Source organism: Paramisgurnus dabryanus, chromosome 12 (assembly GCF_030506205.2).
Source record: "Paramisgurnus dabryanus chromosome 12, PD_genome_1.1, whole genome shotgun sequence".
NCBI classification, from domain to species: domain Eukaryota; kingdom Metazoa; phylum Chordata; class Actinopteri; order Cypriniformes; family Cobitidae; genus Paramisgurnus; species Paramisgurnus dabryanus.
The window spans coordinates 31,382,474-31,404,169 of NC_133348.1; the positions used below are offsets into that span (position 1 = coordinate 31,382,474).

The 21,696-nt window shown below is 37.7% G+C and overlaps 1 protein-coding gene across 4 annotated transcripts in view; it reads right to left on the reverse strand.

Annotated features, from left to right (window-relative positions):
• dlgap2b (discs, large (Drosophila) homolog-associated protein 2b) overlaps positions 1-21,696 on the reverse strand; it is a 171,473-nt gene that overhangs the window by 47,081 nt on the left and 102,696 nt on the right. For 2 of the 4 annotated variants that reach the window (XM_065268746.1, XM_065268750.2), the window contains one exon: positions 404-439. The exons of 1 other annotated variant lie outside the window; for it this stretch is intronic. In XM_065268746.1, the coding sequence (XP_065124818.1) occupies positions 404-439 (36 nt within the window). Of the gene's footprint in view, positions 1-403; positions 440-11,422; positions 16,283-21,696 lie in introns of those variants that run through there. One more of the 4 variants, XM_065268748.1, reaches the window with a different exon arrangement.

The following is a 21,696-nucleotide window of genomic DNA, read 5'->3' on the forward strand; positions in this document are numbered from 1 at the left end:
TTGAACAGATTGCTTTCACATAGCATGTTTCGTATTGGCAAAATGTGTCCTATTCTTTCAGTCCTCGTAAAAAATAAAAAAATGTGGTAAAACAAATGCTCAAAGAAAAATCTGCAATAACAATAATACTACTGATGTTAAAGAAAACAGACCAAAATATATACAGTAATTATGTAATAAATGTTGACCATGCAGTCTGTTTTTTTTTCAGACACAAAAATATAAACATTTTGTTTGCAAAAAAGTCAATATGGTGTATTTTATTCTTTTGCAGTTATTCCACCGTGGCTCTTAGGTAATAGTAATATAAAAGTTTTAGCTAAACTGAATTTATGAAACTGGACAAAACAATGCCATGAAATGAAGAACAATAGGTGTTACAGAAGAGCCCTGTCAGACCTACCGTACATTCTACGCCCCCCAGCTAAGCTACGGGCCCCTAAAATGAAAAAAGGTGATAGCTTAGTAATAGAAAATTGAAAATAAATAAACAGAAAAAGAAACGTGTCAAAAAAATTCTGCAGTATGAAAGATAAACAACTGTCCCTGACCCATGCATTGTGCCATGCACTCTTTGATGCCAATGTATCTGTGTATTCATGTTTTTTATGCAAAAAAGGCAAACAAACAAACAGACTTAGAGAAGTTTAAAGAATTGCGTGCAGGTGATGTTTGTGTTTGAAATCAAAATCATAGCAGTGACACAATATAACAATGTTATCGCTGCTTTTGTACTGTATAAGTATGTAAACCAATATATAAAACAAGCCTGTGAAAATTGTGCAGACACAATCACGCCATGCTTTCATTGCTTTATTTTTTCACAGTGTTATTATGGCTCATCTCACTAAATTATTTTGAATTATAAAGCTGATTTCTATGTGGATTTTTCATTTTCAATGATCAATAACTTATTGTTACTCATGTGATTTAATTGTCGATGAACAGGGTGAATAACCTACCATCAATTTAATCATGTTCTAATAACTACAATGATGTCAGTTCAGGACCGTCTTGGATTTTAAATGCGTATCATTGTGCATCAGGATTCATTCACGTTCCCATCTAATACAATGCCAGATTTTTCAGCTTAAATTTTTAATATCACTTAACATATATAATTTAAGTTACTTTAACTTAAAAAGTTAAGTTAAACAATTTCAACTTATTGTTTTTAAGTTATGTCAACTTTTTCAAGTCAAAACTTAAAATAGTATTTTAAATTGACTTAAATTGCAAAACCAAGTTGTTTTAACTTCATGCTGCATTTTTTTACAGTGTGGCTCTCATACTAAACTACAGGTACTAAACTACCTGTGTTAATAGCAAACAAGTCAAATGGGTAGATGCCAGCAGCCTGCGCTCTCATGAAATCTTTGTATAACTATACAAAGCCCTTATAAAGGTGTGGAGTGATGACGTCACAAGTGACGGCGAAACTGGAAGGTTACATATGTAACCGATACGTTCCCTTTTGAGGGAACTTCAATGCTGCTTCATGAAATGGGAACTTTGGGAACGACAATGCCCACTATGCCATAATGTAATGTGTGTGTCCTGGACATAGCAGGTGAAATCTTTCATGGTCCACCGACTCGTGAGGAGGGGGAACATAACCCGGTCTCGAGTAAAGAATAGCTTTAATATTTCCTGGAGTAAACTCAAAACAAGATGGGGATAGAAAGAACACCTCTTAATCGCCTACCCTCCTATAGGTAATGGCGAGCAAAAACCTCAGCTTAAGGAATACACATTTGTCTGAAGCTGACTATAAAGTTTCAAAGGGAGCTAAAGAAAGCCCTTCTAAAACTACTGCCTCAGTCCCAGGTCGGAACTCTGGACATAGGCGGAGGACTCATTCCTAAAGTGCCACGCAGGAAATGTAAAACCAGAGGGTGCTTCCATAAGAAGCCCTCAGATTAAAGTACGTGAAGAGGATCTATATGTCTATCATTACTCCAAAGAGTGAAAACCCTCCATTTTAAGGTATAACGTTTCCTGGTGGATGGAGCTCAAGAGTTCAAAATGGTCTCTACAACCTCAGTAGAGAGACCCTGGTCTATAAGTGAAATATTGCACCATCGGCCTGAGTTAGAAGATCCCTCCTGAGGGGAATCTCCTAAGGAGTGCCCGCAAATCCAAACCACACTCGGGTCGGCCAAAACGGGGATACCAGAATCAAATTGATCCCTTCTAGGCAAACTCTCTCTAACACTCCTGGAAGCAGAGCAATCGGGGGAAAAGCATACAAGTGTCACCTTGGCCACACCTGTACCATAGCGTCCAAGCCCAACGGGGCTGAATGAGTCAGAAAAAACCATAACTGGGTTTTCTCTCAGGATGTGAACAGGTCTACTTACGCTCGATCATATCTTTTCCAAATCTGCTTCACCATGTAGTGGTGTAGTCTCCATATCCCTGGTCTCAATCTTTGTCTCGACAGGATGTCTGCTACCACATTCTGGACACCAGGGATACAAGTCGCTCTGAGTGATAGAAACTCCCCCTGGGTCCAGAGAAGAACCTGATGCACCAGTCTGCACAGAGGGTGCGACCTCAGGCCGCCCTGATGATTTATATACAAGACCACTGTCATATTGTCTGTTCTTACCAGAGCATGGTGGTATCTGAGAACTGAAAGGAAGTACTTAAATGCTTAAAGTACAGCTAACATAGCTAGACAATATATGTGCCTATGAAGATGTTGCACTCTCCACAGGCCCCTGGTTGTACGGCCTTCCACAACCGCTCCGCAGCCTGTGAGGGATGCATCTGTTGAAACTATTACCCTGTGACATTATGTCCCTAATGTCAGGCCCATGTACAGGAACCTGACATTTTTCCATATTTTCAGGGAATAAAGGCACCTGCGCATTACCCTGATTATTCAATAATAATTTGTTACATTTATTAGCGCTTTTCTGCAGACCTCAAAGCGCTTTACATATGGCGGAATTTCCTCAACCACCGCCAATGTGCAGCATCCACCTGGATGATGCGATGGTAGCCATATTGCACCAGAACTCCCACCACATACCAGCTTATTAGTGGAGAGAAGACCAAGTGATATAGCCAATTAGTTTATATGGGCATGATTAGTAGGCCAATGGGCAAGTTTGGCCAGGATGCCGGGGCACACCCCTACTCTTTTTCAATTGACATCCTGGGATTTTTAACGACCACAGAGAGTCTGGACCTCGGTTTAACGTTTCATCTGAAAGATGGTGCTTTTTGACAGTATAGTGTCCCCATCACTATACTGGGGTGTTAGGACCCACACAGACCACAGGGTGAGCACCCCCTGCTGGTCTCACTAACACCTCTACCAGCAGCAACCTGGTTTTCCCAGGAGGTCTCCCATCCAAGTACTGACCAGGCTCAACACTACTTAGCTTCAGTGGGCAAGCTGTCTTGGGCTACATGGTGATATGGCTGCTGGATTATGGGTTGCCCCTCAGGGAAAACTCTGCTTTTGACCCAGCACTGCAGCATCTGCAGCAGACCAAAGGGAACTATGTTGGAAGCTGCTGACATTGTCTTTAGGATTATTGTGACAAACCAGTCCTAAAATATGGTACTGGCCACAATAATGATAGCGTTCAGCATATGAAACTGAATTTCCTCAGAGAACAGTTAAGATATCTGAGTTTTAAATGAACCTCAGCCCACCATTCTTCTTAGAAAATATGAAGTACCGGCTGTAGAACCCAGACTGACTCTCTTGGAGGGGGAACATGTATGACCCCTTTCTCCAGCAGAGATAACATCTCTTACTCTTAACACCCAGCTTGTGCAGAGTCCAGTTTGGCGGATAGTAGCTCTCTGAATCTTAGAGGATGTATCATTTGTAAAAGCATTGTGTCACATTTAAAACTGCACTAATGCAAACAAAGGTTAGCTTGGGGTGTAAGGTGTGTGATTTGAAGCAACTACACGGCTGGAGATGGTAGAACTAATTTCATCACAGTGTTTTGAATAAGATTACTAGTTCTACAACATTTCTGGGTAGAAACAGATAAACTAGCACGTCCTGAAACATCATAGATGACAGGGTTTGCGTATGGATTACATTTGAGTCTAAGTTCGATGCCCTGACGCAACAACATTCTACAACATTTCTGGGTAGAAACCACTGATCTATATAAATGACTGGATTGCGCATAGAACGCTTAATGGCTTAACGTACCAGTGTGAGGTGAAGCCAGCGCAGAGTCCGAGCGGCCATCTTGGTAACCCCAACCGGCAGAGGGCGTCATTGACTTACATTCAAAATCATGATCTAAATTCACCTGCTTTACGGCGTATCAGTGTATCAATTCATAAATGTGTACATTAGTGCTGTGTTCAAAATATCGATACGACGATACATCGTCATGGACGCCTGACGATGCGCGCATCGATACAGCACCTTCCATATCGATTCGGATGTACTTGACGAATTGCTGTTGATCCGTGATCCATATGAAAAGGACGCATGTGTCCCGCGGAGTACGTAGAGTTAAAGGTGGCGGGGTATACTTTCACTTTGCGTGTCTGTCTCGCTGGCGCACGTGTCTGCATAGTGAGCCGCGTACTCGCGCTCTCTCTCTCTCTCTCGCGCGCATTAAAGTCAATGAGTTCAGTATGTAGGTGCAGATATCTTAGCCTATCCTACTGCAAAGGGCTTTATTAGCCATGCTCTTATAAAACAGTACTAACGCATTTGAGAAGAAACACGACAAAGATTTGCATGTGAAAAGTGTACGTCTAGAGAAGAGATACAGAGCTACTTCAAACTATAGTTGTCACATTAATAATCTGATTTCTATTAAATCGATTAAGTCTGACTGCATGTTTATAGATATATTCATAGATGTAGAATAATGAGAGACAAGAGTAAGGCACCATCTTTGTAAAACTGCTTTTAAAAAACATAAGTTAAGTACTAACTCTGGGATTTTAAATATTTCTAATAGCTAATAAATGAATGGCAAAAACACAACTGTTACAACACTGCTTATTCAATGTACAATAAATAAATAATAATAAAAATAATAATAATAATGTTACTAAATTCTGAACAAAAATGTTATTCAAAATAGTCTTGTATCGTGATGCGCATCGTATCGGGACCCTTGTATCAGGATACGTATCGTATCGGGGAATAGTTGGCGATACACAGCCCTAGTGTACATAAATGAATTGTTAATTCTGGTGTTATTTGCAATGTTTATGCACTCTAAAAATGGTTGGGTTATTTTTGACCCATACACATGCTGGGTTAAAAATGACACAATGTTGGGATGTTGTTATGCAACCATGGGGTATAATAACCCAGCAGTTGGGTTAAAAAAACCCACCATTGGGTCAATGTTAACCCAGCAGTGTGTTCTGATCAATATTAACCCATTATGGGTCAAAAATAACCCAGCCATTTTTAGATGATGAATGTATAGAAACTTACTGTTTAAACAGCAAAATGTACAACATTTAGTAAATAACTATTGCTTAGGACGTTTGCGTTGTAATAGTGTACAGGGAGACTTTAGATATAAAAACGGAGAGTAGTAAAGTGATGTTTTATAATTAAAATCTGACAACGTCCATTGATTTAATAGAATGTTTAGGCATACCAATATGGCGGCGCGGTGGCTTCAAAATTGTGACGTCATGTGCAATCCAGTCATTTATATCAAACAGATAAACTAGCACATACTGAAGCGTTGGCTCAACAAGACATTTTTTAGTGAGAAATCTTGCTTGTTTCACTGGTGTGTAAATACTTTCCACTGTTTTTCTGCCACCACGCTTGCAGTGACGTAACTGTCTATAGTTGTACACAGATTTCACGTGATCGTACGCAGCTGGCGTGTTCCCAAAGTCTCATCTCATGACGCAGCATTGAAGTTCCCTCGAAAGGGAACTGCGTTCAAGTGCCAGTTTTGTAAAGTAACATTGTTGTTAATCAAATGTCCAATGCAAGAGTGTTGATTTGGTTTGAACATGCAGAGAGGACCTATGTTTAATCTTTGAGTAATATTGGGGGCTGAACTTTACTTTATCTCTTTGCCCGTGGAGTCTTTGACCCAATTTTTGGTTATGAAGCTCTTTTTGGTTATTACAACAAATAATGCACTGTTAATCTAAATAAGCTTTATACTGTAAAAATATGCAGCATTTCTCAAATCAGCATATATTTTATGTTACTTTAACTTAAAAAAGTTAAACAATTTCAACTTGATTTTATAAGTTATGTCAACTTATCACAAGCCCAAACTTAAAAGAGTTAAAAAAGTGTAGTAACGTTATTTATTATTTCTCACTCAGTGAGCCTCACTCAGTGGCAGAAAAAGTCTGACAAAGTCAGCAACACTCACACTGTAAAACCAGTCAAAAAACAGTCAACTTAACTCAAACCATTTAAGGAAACCGGTTCCCTTAAACCATTTCAGTTTTAAAACACATACATTTAAGTACTGTGAACTTGAGTCATGTGCAAATACGCACTTATATCTAAGTAGTGTGAACTTAAATGTAAGTGCATAACTGCATATGACTCAATTTGTTTAAATTTACAGTACTCAAACGCATGTGTTTTAAAACTTAAATGGTTTGAATTGAGTTAACTTTTAGGTTTTACAGTGCACTATACTGTACTGTAGCTAGCAGTACAACATTATAGTGTCGAAGCCGCAATAACCACACTACAACTGTACTGAAACACTTCTTGACTTCTCAAAGAACTTTAGAGACACACAAATCTTTAAGAAAAGGGATGACGACATGATGTTTTTAAGGGTAACTCTGCAGGTGAACGAGTTGAATTCTCAATCACAATTCCATATTTGATGTTACGCAGTTACAGGGCTTTTGCTATGAAGGGCACCAATAGAGATCGTCTGTGATTTATTATCTTCAAAAGATATCTCTTCTGTGATTTATCATCTTCACTCGTAAGTCACTAGAAAAGGTCAAGAGGAATAGACACCAGGCCCAAAATGCGTAAATTGTGGTATGAGAATAAATCTAAAATTATATTTAAAAATATATATATTATTCTGCTAACCTCAAAATATTAGTAACATTACCTTTCTAAATGTGTACACGTTTGATCCCTGCAATACATTGATATTGATACAAACAATAAGATCACTTAAATGGATGACCTTGTGTTACTACGCAGAACAAAGTGAAAACATATTGGCCAGCGACGTGCATGTGGTGTACATCACAGAGCTTAAACCAAATGAACCAGATTTATTATATTGTTAGATTTACTTTCACAAGAAATTAACCTTCAAAATGGTTTGCATTTTTTTAACACTTTGTCGTAGCTATAACCCCACATAAAGTTCTGATGTCAAATGATTAAAACACCTCCACAATCTGATTCATATCTGTTCAGCAATACAGTCTTTTATATGTATCTCTGAAAATAAAACATAAGGCATGTATACATTGAACAATACAAACAAAATAAAAAAACTCAATTAAAACACATCAAAATCACAGTTTGAAGCACATAAAACAGGTTTGGGACCATTAATGAGCAACAAAGTTTCAGGCAGTTTCATAAAAATAAAATATGAATCTTGACAGCCGTTTTTACAATTGGTAAAATTCCACTCCTTTAAATAACAATGAAACTTTAATAAATAAAACATCTGTTAAAGAGAGGGCAAAGGATTTCATGGAAGTTTTGGCATTAAGTTCGGAGCAAGCTACATTTTTTTCTTTTTTGTACATTGGCCTTTTAACCTTTAAACCTGCATCTAAATTGTACAACTACAGAGGACATGTTACCCTTTTAATAAACGTACCGTACGTTATTTTTCTCAAAGATTTTACGGATTTAACAATGGTAAAAAATGCAGCTGCTACTTGTAAACAATATGAACTAGCGTAACAAATGCAAATAGTAATATCATCATTATTAACAGCAATAAAAGAGGCAAAACGTTACAATAAATGCCTGAGATTCATGCAAGGTTTGTAAGAAAATGTCTTCATGGTGGCCCTTTAAGTGCCACTGAAGAATGAAATGAACACATGCCGTACACGAAACACAGGACTTGCATAGAATGAATGATAAACGCTGCACATCATCAGCACCTTTAAACAAACATTGTTTCGTTCCCTGAACACATCTCTCTCTCTCTCTCTTAGCAAATCAAAAACATGGGAGATTATATCTGGAGCTATTCATCTTTATATTGCACGTCTATAGGCCTGTTATATCTGTTTCAAAAATAAACATATTGTGTTACAAGAAAGTAGAAGCTCTTAGGAATGAACAAACTGCTTAGTGCAGTAATAACCATTTAATAATATGTCTATGTTGAACAGTTCTTAGGTCCTTCGAACACCACAATAAATAATGCATCATACACACATGATGCAGGTCAAATGCTTTATCCAGTCCCTTTAATTAAAGTGTTTTTGTGGCTAAAACCCATCATCAGGTAAAGCTGTTTGTAAAAGAACAACCATTAGTATCATATCAGATACACACTGTGGAGATTTACAGTATAAAGGAATCTTTGTTTAAAGATCAAAAATGTATACACTATCGGTCAAACGCTTAGAGTAACTTGATTGAAATGGATGGAAGAAGCCAATAAGAGCCCAGATTTTTTTCAATTGTAGCCAAAGGCTGACTGCCTAAAGATGCTAAAGTTTATTTTAAACGTGGAAGCAATAAAAAACAACCCCAAGCTTTTAACCAGTAGTGTATAGGCAATTATTAATCTCCGATAGAATAATAACTATCATCGCAGAACTTTTTGTAAACGGTTACAAATAAGCTATAAGCCACTATGATGAATCAATCTTTGTCATATGCAACAGGACAAACATAAGCAAGATTCAGTGGTGATGAAAAATGTTTAAGAATGACATCACTAGTGATGACGGCATCAGTACATTCAAACCAGACCACTTTGTAGGAGACAAAGCAAAAACATTGGACAATATACAGTATTTAAAGCCAAATATCTGGCTGGGCTCAGTACTTAAAAATAAAAACAACTAACAGCATGTCTTACAAATAACAAAAAAAAAAAAAAAAAACCTCTTGACAGCTGGACCGTTGTTTTTATGAATGTTGTGGATTAATAAAAAAAAGAGATTTTCTAAATGAATAATATGCTGATATAGAACAACCAAAAGCATGTGATGGATGTTAAGACTGTAATGTCAAATGAATGCATACAGAAAATGTCAGTATTTACTTGACAGCAGAAGAAAAAGCATGTCTATAAAATGAAGTATGAATTTCTTTCATTGCCTTTTCTTATCTAATGAAATTTTCAAGGGCAATATGCTTATCATTTTGCAATGTGTTAAATTAAAATAAATATATTTCGATGTAGAATAAATGTTGTCACACACTCAAAAACAGTGGTACTGGGACAAAAATGCTATAAAACAGCATCGATTTGATCAATCTTGTTACTTTTACTGTAGTTCTGGTTCTGTTCTCCCCTTACGGCAGTGACTTTAAATATCCATAAATTGTTCAACAGACAAACATTGCCTTCAACTTTGGCATGATAAGATGTTTTTTCTCGTAAAGAAAATAGTTTCATACAGTTTTGTTTTTAAATAAACTACTTAAACTTAGTACATAAAAATATATTGTATTAGTATGTTTCTCCAATTAGATTTGAACCTAATACCTATTATGCTAACTATATTTAGGATAAATGAAAATCTCACAGTGTTATTTTATTATAGTGGCACGTGGAGATTGAATGTCCTGTGTGGAATCACCTTGAAACATAAATAAATGTGTTATGGTTAATAATTTAATCTAATACCCCATGAAAATTTTGTAAAACTGGTCCCAAAATGCTGCGTGTCCCGAAGAAGAGACTCGTTCAGCTAATCCTGAAAATGTAATTGGGTAATGAAAAATGTTTAAAGGAGAATCGTTATAGACAGGTTAGAGACTAAATAAAAAAAAATTTTTCAAAAGATGAAGAAATGATGGAGGAGGAGCTTATGTATGTATGTTTTATATTCTCATGAGTAGTAACGTGTTCAAGCAAAGTTAAAACGTACAAAACTAAAGTAGTGCTGAGCGATAATCTTTTTTTATTTGTGTTGTAATAACTCCAATTTTTCTAGAAAAATAAACACTTTATGCCTTAGGAAATTAAATTTTACTGAATAGACACTATTTGGTTATTTTTTATAATTGTGTTCACATATGCATATATTATAAATTAGTATGGAAAGAAGCACTGGATCATGCATTTTTAGCACTTTTTCACGATGAGGCCAAAGCGTACAGGAAGGAAACAAGGTTACAATTACGTTTCCACCCGAGCCATGCCCAACTACAAACCCTTTTCGGCTCTGTATTTTCAGCACGGTTGTCTAATGCTACTACCGCATCCGCAGTGGAAAATTAAACCGTAATCGCACCGGCTCAGTCAGATCGGCACGGAATTGAAACAGTAACACAACGAGAACGGTTTGGCACGACGATGGAAAAGCGGCTTTTAATATAAAAATTATATATACAGAGTCTACATAATCATAAAACATAACTTGTAGTATATTATTTAACATAACATATAAATTGAATAATTCAGAATTAAAGCCAAAGTCTCTGAAAAGCACCTAACAAGGCGATTCACGTAATGACACCGCAATACCTGATTTAATATTAAGTACTAAATAACAGTCAATCGAATCGTACAAAATAAGTCAATAGTTTTGATTGGGATTTATTGTTATTTCCATCAATATTCTTGCACAATTTCACTCTCAAACTCGTATTTACAACTGTAACAAACACAGAGCTCATACTTGTGATTGTGAGGCGAATAAAATAAAGTGAGTTACATCCAGGGCTGAAAAGAGGGGGGGGGAGTCTGGGCAGTGAATTAAACTGGTTAGAATTTTTTAATTGGTAGAATTTATTTATTAATTAAGGAATAATTGACAACGGCCGTTGAATTATAAGAGAATGTATAAAATGTATAAAATTTTCGAATAATTCAAAGGCCCAGAGTCAATTATTCCTCTTATACCACGGTTACCACAAACATTGCTCGGGTGCATATTTTTAAAACATTTTAAAGGTTAGGTGTGCGGTTGTTGAAAAATAATCCACACCCATGGAAAAATTTTTAACCAATCAGAATAAAGCATTCAACAGCCCCGTGGTATTATACAACTTATACCACGGGTCTGTTGAATGCTGTATTCTGATTGGCTGAGAGATATTCCATGGGTATGCATTAATTTCTTATAACCGCACACCAAACCTTTAAAATGTCTTAAAAATAGGCACCCGAGCAATGTTTGTGGTAACTGTGGTATAAGAGGAATAATTGACTCTGGTCCTTTGAATTATTTAAAAATAATGCACACCCGTGGTGTAACGGCACTCGTGCGGCATTGCACCTTGGGTGTGCATTATTTTCTTATAATTCAATGGCCCATTGTCAATTATTCCTTACTAAATAGCTTTTAAAAACTACCCCTTTTTTATGGAAATAATATTTTATAATGCATCTTTAAGCTTGTCACATTCACAGTATGACTGATCGGTTAAATTTTAGACGTTACCTCTTATTTAAATATACCATTAACTAAATATACAAATTTTAACCCTCTACCAAATTACAAACCCCCCCTGGCCTTCCAAACTAGAGTCTCCCCAGTGAATTTCTGCTATTTCTAGCCCCCTTGTTACATCAATAATTGTGTTCCACCTTGCGTACAGGAGTATGTTTTATTTAGGTTACGAAAGGTATTTGGGGCAATGTGAATGCAACGAACATTTGCGCACGAGTCAAATGAACTATGCTTTGCAAGGTTCTGCGTTCGACTATACTCCAGAATTAAGCATACTAAATGTGTGTGCTTAATATTTTAGGGTAGATTGTTGTGGACTGTAAAAAATTATATCAAAACAACATATAGTTTTATGTTACCTTAACTTAACATATTAAAGGTGCAGTGTGTAATTTTTAGAAGGATCTCTTGACAGAAATGCAAAATAATATACAAAACTATATTTTTAGTGGTGTATAAAGACCTTTTATAATGACCGTTATGTGTTTATTACCTTAGAACGAGACCTTTTTATCTACATTCACCGAGGGTCCCCTTACATGGAAGTCGCCATTTTGTGCCGCCATTTTTCTACAGAAGCCCTTAACGGTCAATTTTTTTTAATAAGTTGTCTCCAACCATGACATGTTTGTCCGGTGGCAGTTACCGTAGCTTATCTATGTGTTTCGAAAGTGAGGGGTGAGCAGTGGACTAAGCCGTTGGTTGCAAGCCGCTATAATTTACACACTGCACCTTTAAGTTAAAGAATTTAAACTTGTTTTTAAAAGTTATGTTAACTTATTTTTGACCAAGTTTTGACCAAAAAAATATGTTTTACTTCAGGCTGCATTTAAATATTTTAATTGTTTGATTTTTCATTGTTTTGTCAGGCATGTCTTCATGCATCATTAAATTTATGTGCAATATTTAAACAACATTCTTTGTGTAACTGAAATGAAACATTCTTTCCCTTTATAATTTGTTTTTGCATTTTCTTTCCCCCTTATACTGTGTCGTTTTCCCTCTTCAACAGTACAGTAATGTCTCGATCTTTCTGACATCATATTTAAGAGAGTGAAATCTTTTTTTTACCAAATGATTAAGACAGAGGTGAGTTTTGATTACAGTCTTTATCAGCATTTCATTATTTTACTAAGGAGAAAATGATCACGTTGTGTGGTTTTTGGACTGATAGCATTTTGAATGTAAAAGGGTGAGCAATTGATATGTTTTCTATTATAATGTGTGACTTATTATTTCATTTACATATATTGACATAATATAAATATTTATAAATAATAAATGGAAGTTGTACAGTACCACTCAGCACTACTTGTAAATAGTCCACCTATTATATACTAGTAAGCAATTACACCCTTTATACCAATTGGTGGCTTAAGATTTACTGTTCTGGTATGATTTTGTTTCCTTTAAGGGTACGGCATGGGTTGTGTGTGAAAATTAAAATGTCTTTAGAAGTGGTGGCCGGTTTTCTGTTTTCGAGGGTGCACAATGCAAAGTTTGTCAAAACATGTATGTAACCCATCATGTGTGTGGTTCGTAATTTCTAAATATGTGTTCTGCTCGTCGAGTAAACCTGTGTGCATCACGTGTCTTGTCAAAATAAGTGCCTGCTGCAGACGCGTCTAAAGGGTTTATGATAAAAGAGACCCTTACGTTTGCCAGATACTCACATAATCTCATGTGTAATCAGAGTTTACTGTTAAAGGAGTGTCTTGTGTGTATTTTGTGAATGTGATCTCTTTTATCATAAACGGTTTTGACGCGTGTGCACCAGGCACTTATTTTGTCAAAACACGTGATGGTTCACATGACGCAACAAACACATATTTTGAAAACACGAGCAACACACATGACACTCCAAACACTTATTCCGAATCTGCGCCCCTCGGAAGAGCAGTCACGAGCCACCACTGGTCATTAGTATTTAATGATTTAATGATGCATGTATATGTGACTCTCCTGGCCATGTTTGTCATCTTGCACTAATAAAAGCATGAAAATGCTTTAAATTAAATGCATGAAAAGCAAAAGCAGTGTGTGACATCTATTCAACATCATTATAGCAATGAAAACTAGTGGGGTCTAAAAATTCAAAAGTTGAATTTGAGTATTTCTGGTTAAATGACAGCGTGCGCTCAGGATCAAAACCTGTTGATTCATGTTGCTTCAGCCTGATATGAGAATGTCTCAAACAAACTCATGTGTGTTTCAAAGCAACAAAATCTATATGTGACTATATGTGCAATGGAGTCAATGCTTATATGGTTAGTGACCTTTGCAAAAACTCAATTTATACTGCAGGTCACAAAATTTGTATAATGATCTTAGACTTTTGGACCCCACTGTAACTAAAAAGTAAACAGAAAGAATGGGAATTTAAAATATACCTGTTGTTGTTTACTTTTGGTATGTCTATTGGTATGTTTACACGACAATTTTGCTAAAAACAGATAGGTTTATCCTTTGCGCTTTTGAAAAAATGTTTGTGTACACACCACGTTGTCAAAGCAATCCCCATCCACACAGATCCGCAAAAATTACTAAAAACAGTAGTTGGCGACGTTAAGGGCTCGTTATAGTTGTGCGTAAGTCCTACGGCGTAGCCGCAACGGCGTAGGATCCGCCTTGATTTTCATTTATACTTTTTTGTCGTCGTCCGTGTCAATGTGCAAACACGCGCGCAGACCGCTGGTAGGCAGTATCCACGCGTGTAACCACAGTAGCAGCGTGACCGTTAATGAAGAAGCAGCTTGGCAAGTTAACCCACAAACGAAAAAGAAATAGCAACTTGTTGTGTATGATTTGAGAAGACCAGCAATGATGGAAGTAAATAAACAGCGACTTTTGTTGCCGTTTGAGTTAAATCACTCATCAACTTTGCCATTCTTTGTTTTCACCGTCGCAAACGGAAATACCTATGACACAGTTTTTTTACCTGACGGAAGGGGTTCTGGTGGACCAATCACAGCGCTTGCGGTCCGCGTAGAACTGACGTGCTTGTTAAAAATTTTGCGTCAAGCTACGCAGAGCTTCGCACAGGCTACGGATAGCCTACGCAACTTACGCACAACTATAAATCGGGCTTTACTTTGTAAAGAAACGCCCATGCCACAAAATGATAAATACAAACAATCAAGATGCCAAAAGCATCAAACTATTTTGTTTGGAGAGACAATGGTGGAGGTTTAAGCGCTAACAGTTTGTAAACTTAGGGTAAAAAAATCTAGATTCGCACAGTCAGAGTCCTGTAGGCCACCATTGTTGATATGGTTGTTAAGTACTTGTGCATGCCTGTAGACGCATGATGTCACTATATTCACAGATTCCAGTTATTAGCATTTTTCTAAAGGAAACGTTAACGGTGTTGTTTTTCTTAAACTTTGAACAGCATAAAACATTTTCCATTTTTGTTCGTAAAAGCTGTCGTGTAAACATGGCCGAAAAAAACGGATGAATTAGCCAAACAGTGTTGTTTTTATCCTTCGATAGTATGTATAACTTGTGGTGAGATGAATTGGGGAGATCTTTCTTACTACTGTCACACAAGAACTTTGCTTTACCCATAAACAAAACACAGTGACATTCAGATGAATAGCGACATTGCTTACAAGACATTCATGAATCAATTATACAGTGATGTAAACACATTTGATGATGAGCTGGCACAGCAAATGGTTTAATCTAGAATGGCTACACTATCCCTGTTTTGTCAAACCAGCTCACATCAGCTGTTTTGAGCCAAGCTATTATCTTTGCCCAGAGGAAAGGGACAAACACTTAGTTCCCCTATGTTCTCTGGCTGCAGGATTTTGCTTCCCCCAAGTACATGGGGTTGATTGAGAAGGTGTGGTAAATGCCTGGTCCGGTGATGACTATGATCAGAATGACAGCGACAGGTATGACATTGGTCCACTAGTGTACTTTCGGCACCATAGTTCAAGGCTTGCGCTTCTTTGACCATCCGCTCGACCGCAGTTCTTCTTTTTCCTGCCAGTGTCTAATTTGGACTTTCCCATCACCGTGGACAACGGTGGGCCTGTGGGTCTATCGGGACTGGCGGGACTCGTCGGGCTGTTGGTGGACGTGGTTCCTTCGGGAGTTCCTTCGGTAATCTCGATGCAGGGGGGCTCCATCAGATCGAAAATGCTGAAGGCAGCCGGTTCAGGCTGACACATTACCGAGGCGTCTGCAGTGTTTTGTCTCACCAGACCGTTAGCGCCGGTCTGGACGCCAACGGATACCCGATCGCCGGACTGCGTGGAACTGGTGCCGGCGGCCGGTTCTCGGCACATGGTCCACATGTTATAGCACTGGGTGAAGTTAAAGAAGTTGCTGTTGAAGGTCTTGAGCTCTCCACAGACGTCCCTGCGCAGCTCAGCCAGCTCGTAGCGCATGGCGGAGATCTCCTCCTTCCACTGCATGTTGAAGGCGGCCACCATGTTTGCAGATTCTTTAAAAGCCTGAATGGCCTGTGGGGCGGGAGGGTCCGGTGGGGGCTGGGAGGGTGGCGGACATGGGACTCGGTAACCGTGCGTGGAGGTAGGAGGAACGGAGATTGCCGTAACTGTGGAACTGGTGCTATGTTGACTACGTGCAGCGTTTTCTCTCTCGAACCGCTCAATTTCTTGATATGCCGAAGAGCTGGCGTCATCGTCTTCCTCAATCATATCCTCATTTAGCAATGAGGTGCCCTCCATTGCATCATACCCCTCTGAAAGACAAATTTGAATATATAGATATGGAGAATTCAAAGGGATGAACAGCTGTGGAATTTGGAAACCTCTAATGTCAACACTTGGTTATGCGGATGTGTTTCATACAGTGTATCTATATGTCAGCAGTATGTGAGTAAAGCAGACAAAGTTTTCAAATAGCTACTGAATAATTTCTGGGGAGAACTTTAGGAAATGTCTAGAATCAAGTACGAAGGAAGACAAATTACTTTTCAATTCTAAATTTAAATAATAAGTGGGAGGGGAAATAGTAGTAGGGAAACACATTTATTTTACTGTCATTTTGCAAATAAACTCCAGTTTGGAAAATCTGTAAACTTCTACTGTAGGAAAACTCTACTGTGTTGTACAGAAAGCATGTACTACTAGTAAACTTTCAGTACTTCGGTCTTCAGTATCACCAGCTGTGTTTACATGGAACCTACTTATTCAAAATAAAAGTATCATGTAACCGCATAAAATGTGAAGAATTGGGCTAAATCCTGAGGCGCGGTTTCTTTTGGGAATACACGGAAGCAAAATATTGCAATACTGAAAGCATAATTAATAAAAATCTGATTATTGTTGCTATCCTTTATAATCTGATTATTAAAGGTGCCAAAGAATGCATTGAAACAATCTATTAAATTGTTCTCTGATATCTACATAGAAGGTATGTGAGTTTATTAAGTGCAAAAATTATCCAGAGATGGTTTTATATGTCTATTTACAACCCTAGGACTTGCCTTTAGCATAAAATGGTCATGAATAATAATGTTGAGCTCTGCTCTGATTGGCTGTTTCTCAGAGCAGCTCCTTCAGTAGCTCTGTGTGTGTGTAAACAGACCTTATATGTTTGAGTCTGTATTAGATGAAGATACAGATTTTGAGGAATAATCAATTGTTTGGAGATTGTTAATGGACATTTCTGATTGGTAAGTTTGTGTTTTTTTCAGTATGGACCTCCAAAACGTAACTGTAACATCAATAGTAGAACTTTGGCCTAAACGCTAGCATATAGCGCTAACTCTGCATTCATAACTTTGTTTTTAGCATTGTTATTCATTTAATGTGTAATTTAATGTTGGGGCGTACATCACAACTGTAACGTCACAGTCAGTGTTATGTTGAGATTGGTCTGTTTTCCAGCGGTCTTTTGCATGTGTTTACATAAGAAAGAGGAAACAATTGTGTTTGAGGCTGTACCATGTACAGAACTCTTATTATTCATTCATGCCTAAATAAATACAGTTTTATATTCTATGGCACCTTTAAGAAAACATCAGCCATGTATACGCTTTCTGTGCCTGACGCAATAATGTCAATGTTTTGCTCGACAGACATGATAATTGCAAAATAAATAAAAAAGCACATATTAGAGTAAGCTATAGCTAGCAATTGTATTTTGTGAAATTCAAAAGAACATTTGAGGCTTGTGGCATCAGTCCAATTACCGTTTTCACGTTAAATAATTTCCTTCTGAATACAACTAAAGGTGTCCATGTAAACAAAGCTACAGTGTTTTACTCACATACATTGAGATTTGAGATGTGTGTTTACACTGCCTTCTCGCTCACGTCAATGAACATCTATTCTGTTCTGCCTTTTGATCTCTTCGCAGCATGCCAGTGAACTTACTATATGGAAATGCTACTATTAAATCACCAAGCATTAATTAAAGGGTTTCCGTCTCCGGGTTTTAGCGCTTTTTTGTTTTAGTGCAACAAAAAAGATGAAAAGGCAATAAAAGAATGTCACTCAGTCATTCAGACAAGAAGTTATGAACCCTATTGAATATGTAAAGAGCCCTTCTATTGAGCTGATTGGACCATGTGGAGATTAGGGGTGGAGACATAATCCAATAAAGTCTTTGCGAGGGCTGCACCAGGCAGAGGCTGCAATCCCACTGTCTATCACAGCTGAAACTTTCCACACCAGCTCTTACTTCAAACCACAGACTCAAATCTGTCCCCTAAGGAGGCAAAGGTTGGTGTTAAAATGTAAGAGTGACCATTTTTTGAAAATCTATTACATAAATGTCACAAAAAAAAAAAAATCATAATTGCTTTTCCCATTTGGTAGGATTACATTTGGAGAGTGTTCCAGGTTCAATACTTAATAAAGCAAGCTGTAGCACAGAGCAGGGGTTTTCATGGGGTCCCCAGAATATTTCAGAACAAAATACATTTATTTATTAAGTTTTTTAATATTATTTCTTGCAACATACAATATGTTTGATATCTTTCCAGTGTGTTTTTCTCACTATGTTGCCCTTTTTCGCCCTAACTAGGGTTTGTCAAGCAGCATTTTTATTGCTAAAGATGCTCCAGAACAAACAAATATAAATTTAAAATCTTTCTCTTCATGCGTATGCATACAGCATCAGCCAATTATTCAAGTATGAAAACAATGTGTTGTCTTTATTATATCATACTTGCTATTTATCTAACACAGTAGTGTGTGGAGTTTAAACATTTTGGGGGGTACTTGGCACTATAAATTGGGCCAATTTTGGAGTACTCGGCATCTCCAAAGTATAGTTTACATGATATGTTCCAAACCAATGAGATATGAGTATGCCCTGCATGCCTGATATATTTTCTGTATAATAGGTACTGACTTGTATTGAACCCAAAACATTCTTTAAATGATCTCAAACACTTCTAAAGCAAAAAGATTCAATTAAAATTTAGGGAGAACATAGTACATATAATAATACTAATGTTACCCTTCTTCTTTTTTTTTCTTTTTTTTGGGAAAAGCACTGATATTTCGGAAACTGGACAACTATTCCCTAATCTGACCTTTAGTGTTGTGTCTAGTCCTGATTGATTTGAGAAGGCAGTGCAAAAACACACATATCCATATAGATAGATGTATGCGTGTTGACGTTATAATACCTGTGATGTCCCTCCAGCTCTTTTCCCTGGATCTCCTTTTCCTGTGACGGCTCGCCTTCCCACCCACCGGCCCTCCCTGTTCACCGATCACAGAACACTCAACATTGCCCAATGGTTTTAGGCGCGGCCGAATTTAGACGGGGTATTCAATGCTTTTGGAGAGCAAACGGAGGATCGACAGCAGATTTGAACTTTCTTATAAGTCTTTACGGGAAGAAAGAGTCTCTGAATTATGGGACTGCTGAAACGGGAAGTCCTCCAGAGTGAATCAGAATGGATGAAATCCATTTGAGATCAATAGCTTTGTCCTACAGCGGTTGACTTGAGCTGACGGGGATTGCATTCAGAGCCATGTGGGGTAAAAGCACTTCAGCAGAGTGAGACGGTGGGATTGGAGAGCTTTCCTTTCTTCGGTGTGAAGTCAGTGGGAGTTTCTGACAATATGAAGGTCCAATCAAATCAAACTCCAGTTTCAATGACAAACACAAAAGAAACCCACAAAAAAAATCAAGCAGGCAAAATTTGCCCGGAGTGATCGAAACAAATACAAAACAAATGAGCAATTTTTTGACATTTTAAACACAAAAGGTGTTTTTGTGTCATTTGACATCAAACTGTGGCATTTCAATAGGGTTCATAGCTTTAGTCCATGTGTACACCAAACACAGCAGGGGTGTTGGGATGGAGCGTAGAAGCGGCCGGCCAGGAAACACTGTAAGATGTGTATGTGCTGCACAAAACCTCCAAACCTGCTCTGTCAGGTCATTTCGCTTGACGCAATTACTCATTAGCTGGGATTAATGGTAAACTTGATTAGGATAACGGTATTCATTTTTACCTTCGCTAGAGGAAAAATGCATCATACAAGATGATTTTATTAACACATAAATACACCCAATGAAATTAGCATGTTTATACTATAGATATGGTGTGAAAATATTAATATATGCAGTGTTTTAAAAAAAAAAGCTTTTTAGACTCTAAAATTGAAATGCATATTTTAAGTAGTAATGTATGTAAAATTTTTTCCAAACTTACTAAATATGTAAATGAAAGTAAAGGAATATTTCACTTTTATAAAAAACAACTCTGATAATTTACTAACCCCCATGTCATCTAACATGTTTATGTCTTTCTATGTTCAGTCGAGAAGAAATTAAGTTTTTTGAGGAAAACATTCAAGAATTTTTCTTCGAACTTTAGTGGACCTCAACAGTTTACAGTTTAAACTATTTTGAACTTTGACCTTGCCGTGAGTGCTCCACTGTGCTTGCGCTTTGCTCGACGCAACAAAAAACGCCCTTGCGCGGCGCAAGCCATTTAAATGAATGGGTTTCATAGCGCATCCAGCGTCCTATGTGAAAGCCGCATCAATGATCCCAACTGAGGGATAAGGGGCTAGTCACACCAACCGCGCTTTAAACGCTTCGAAACGCAAGGCGCGACGCACTGCCTTTTTTAAAAAAAGAGCAGTGCGATGCGACTTTTTATATTGCTAAGCAACCACCGAGTCAGCTGTCTTGTCAATCAAATATTGAAGCGTTAGCGCTCTTTTGCTGTTAACTGTCATATCAGCAGAAACTTTATAAAGAGGGCGCTTGCTCTGACCTTGTTTGAGGATGAGAGGTGCACAAACACGCAGGAGAGAGTGAGCGAGTGGATTCCGGTTCTTCAAAGCAACTGTAAACTTCCCTCACCACAACGTAAGGCCCTCCTCTCCACTCATTTGATTGGAGGATGGAAAGACGCGAATGACGTCGGGCGCTTCTCCGCTCTCAGCGTTCCTTCAAAGCCACGTGCTGCGGCTGGCGGCAAAAACCGCAAGGCGCTCAGCACGCATAAACAGCACACAAACGCTCCCTGCCCATAGAATATCATTCAAATAAGGCGCCTGCAACTGCCATAAACGCTTTTGGTGTGACTTGCCCCTAAGAGTGTTATCTAGCGAAACCACCGTCATTTTAGCAAAAAAAAACTTCTCATCTTGCCAGCTGTGTGACGCGCCAGCGTGACCTTCCCACCGTTATCACATCAAAAGGTCACACGTTACATATGTGAAACGTACACTTGCGGACCTATTTAAATAATAAACTGACACAAAGACATTAACTCATTCCCCGCCATTGACAAGCTATCTCGTCAATTAAGAAAAAAACATTTGCATAAAAAAACATATGGCTGATAAGTTTTAATGGTTATCTGTAATACCACAATCATCCATTGGTTGGATAATCTTACCCAATTTCTAAAAAAACTGAAGCAAAACATTATTTATCAATTTGACACTACGTTTATGCTTTGACAATCGTTCTGAATCTGATCTTTAACAAAATTCCTTCACAAAAATGCAATTATTTTAGCTTTTTGCAAAAAAAATTGTATTTTTGAAGAAAAATACCCATATTTAAGAGTTTATAAACAGAAAAAAATAAAGATAGGATGAAAGTTTTTTCACCGTTTTGTTTGTTTATTTATTGTTTGTTTGAAAGCAAACGGTATGTTCTTTCATTTGA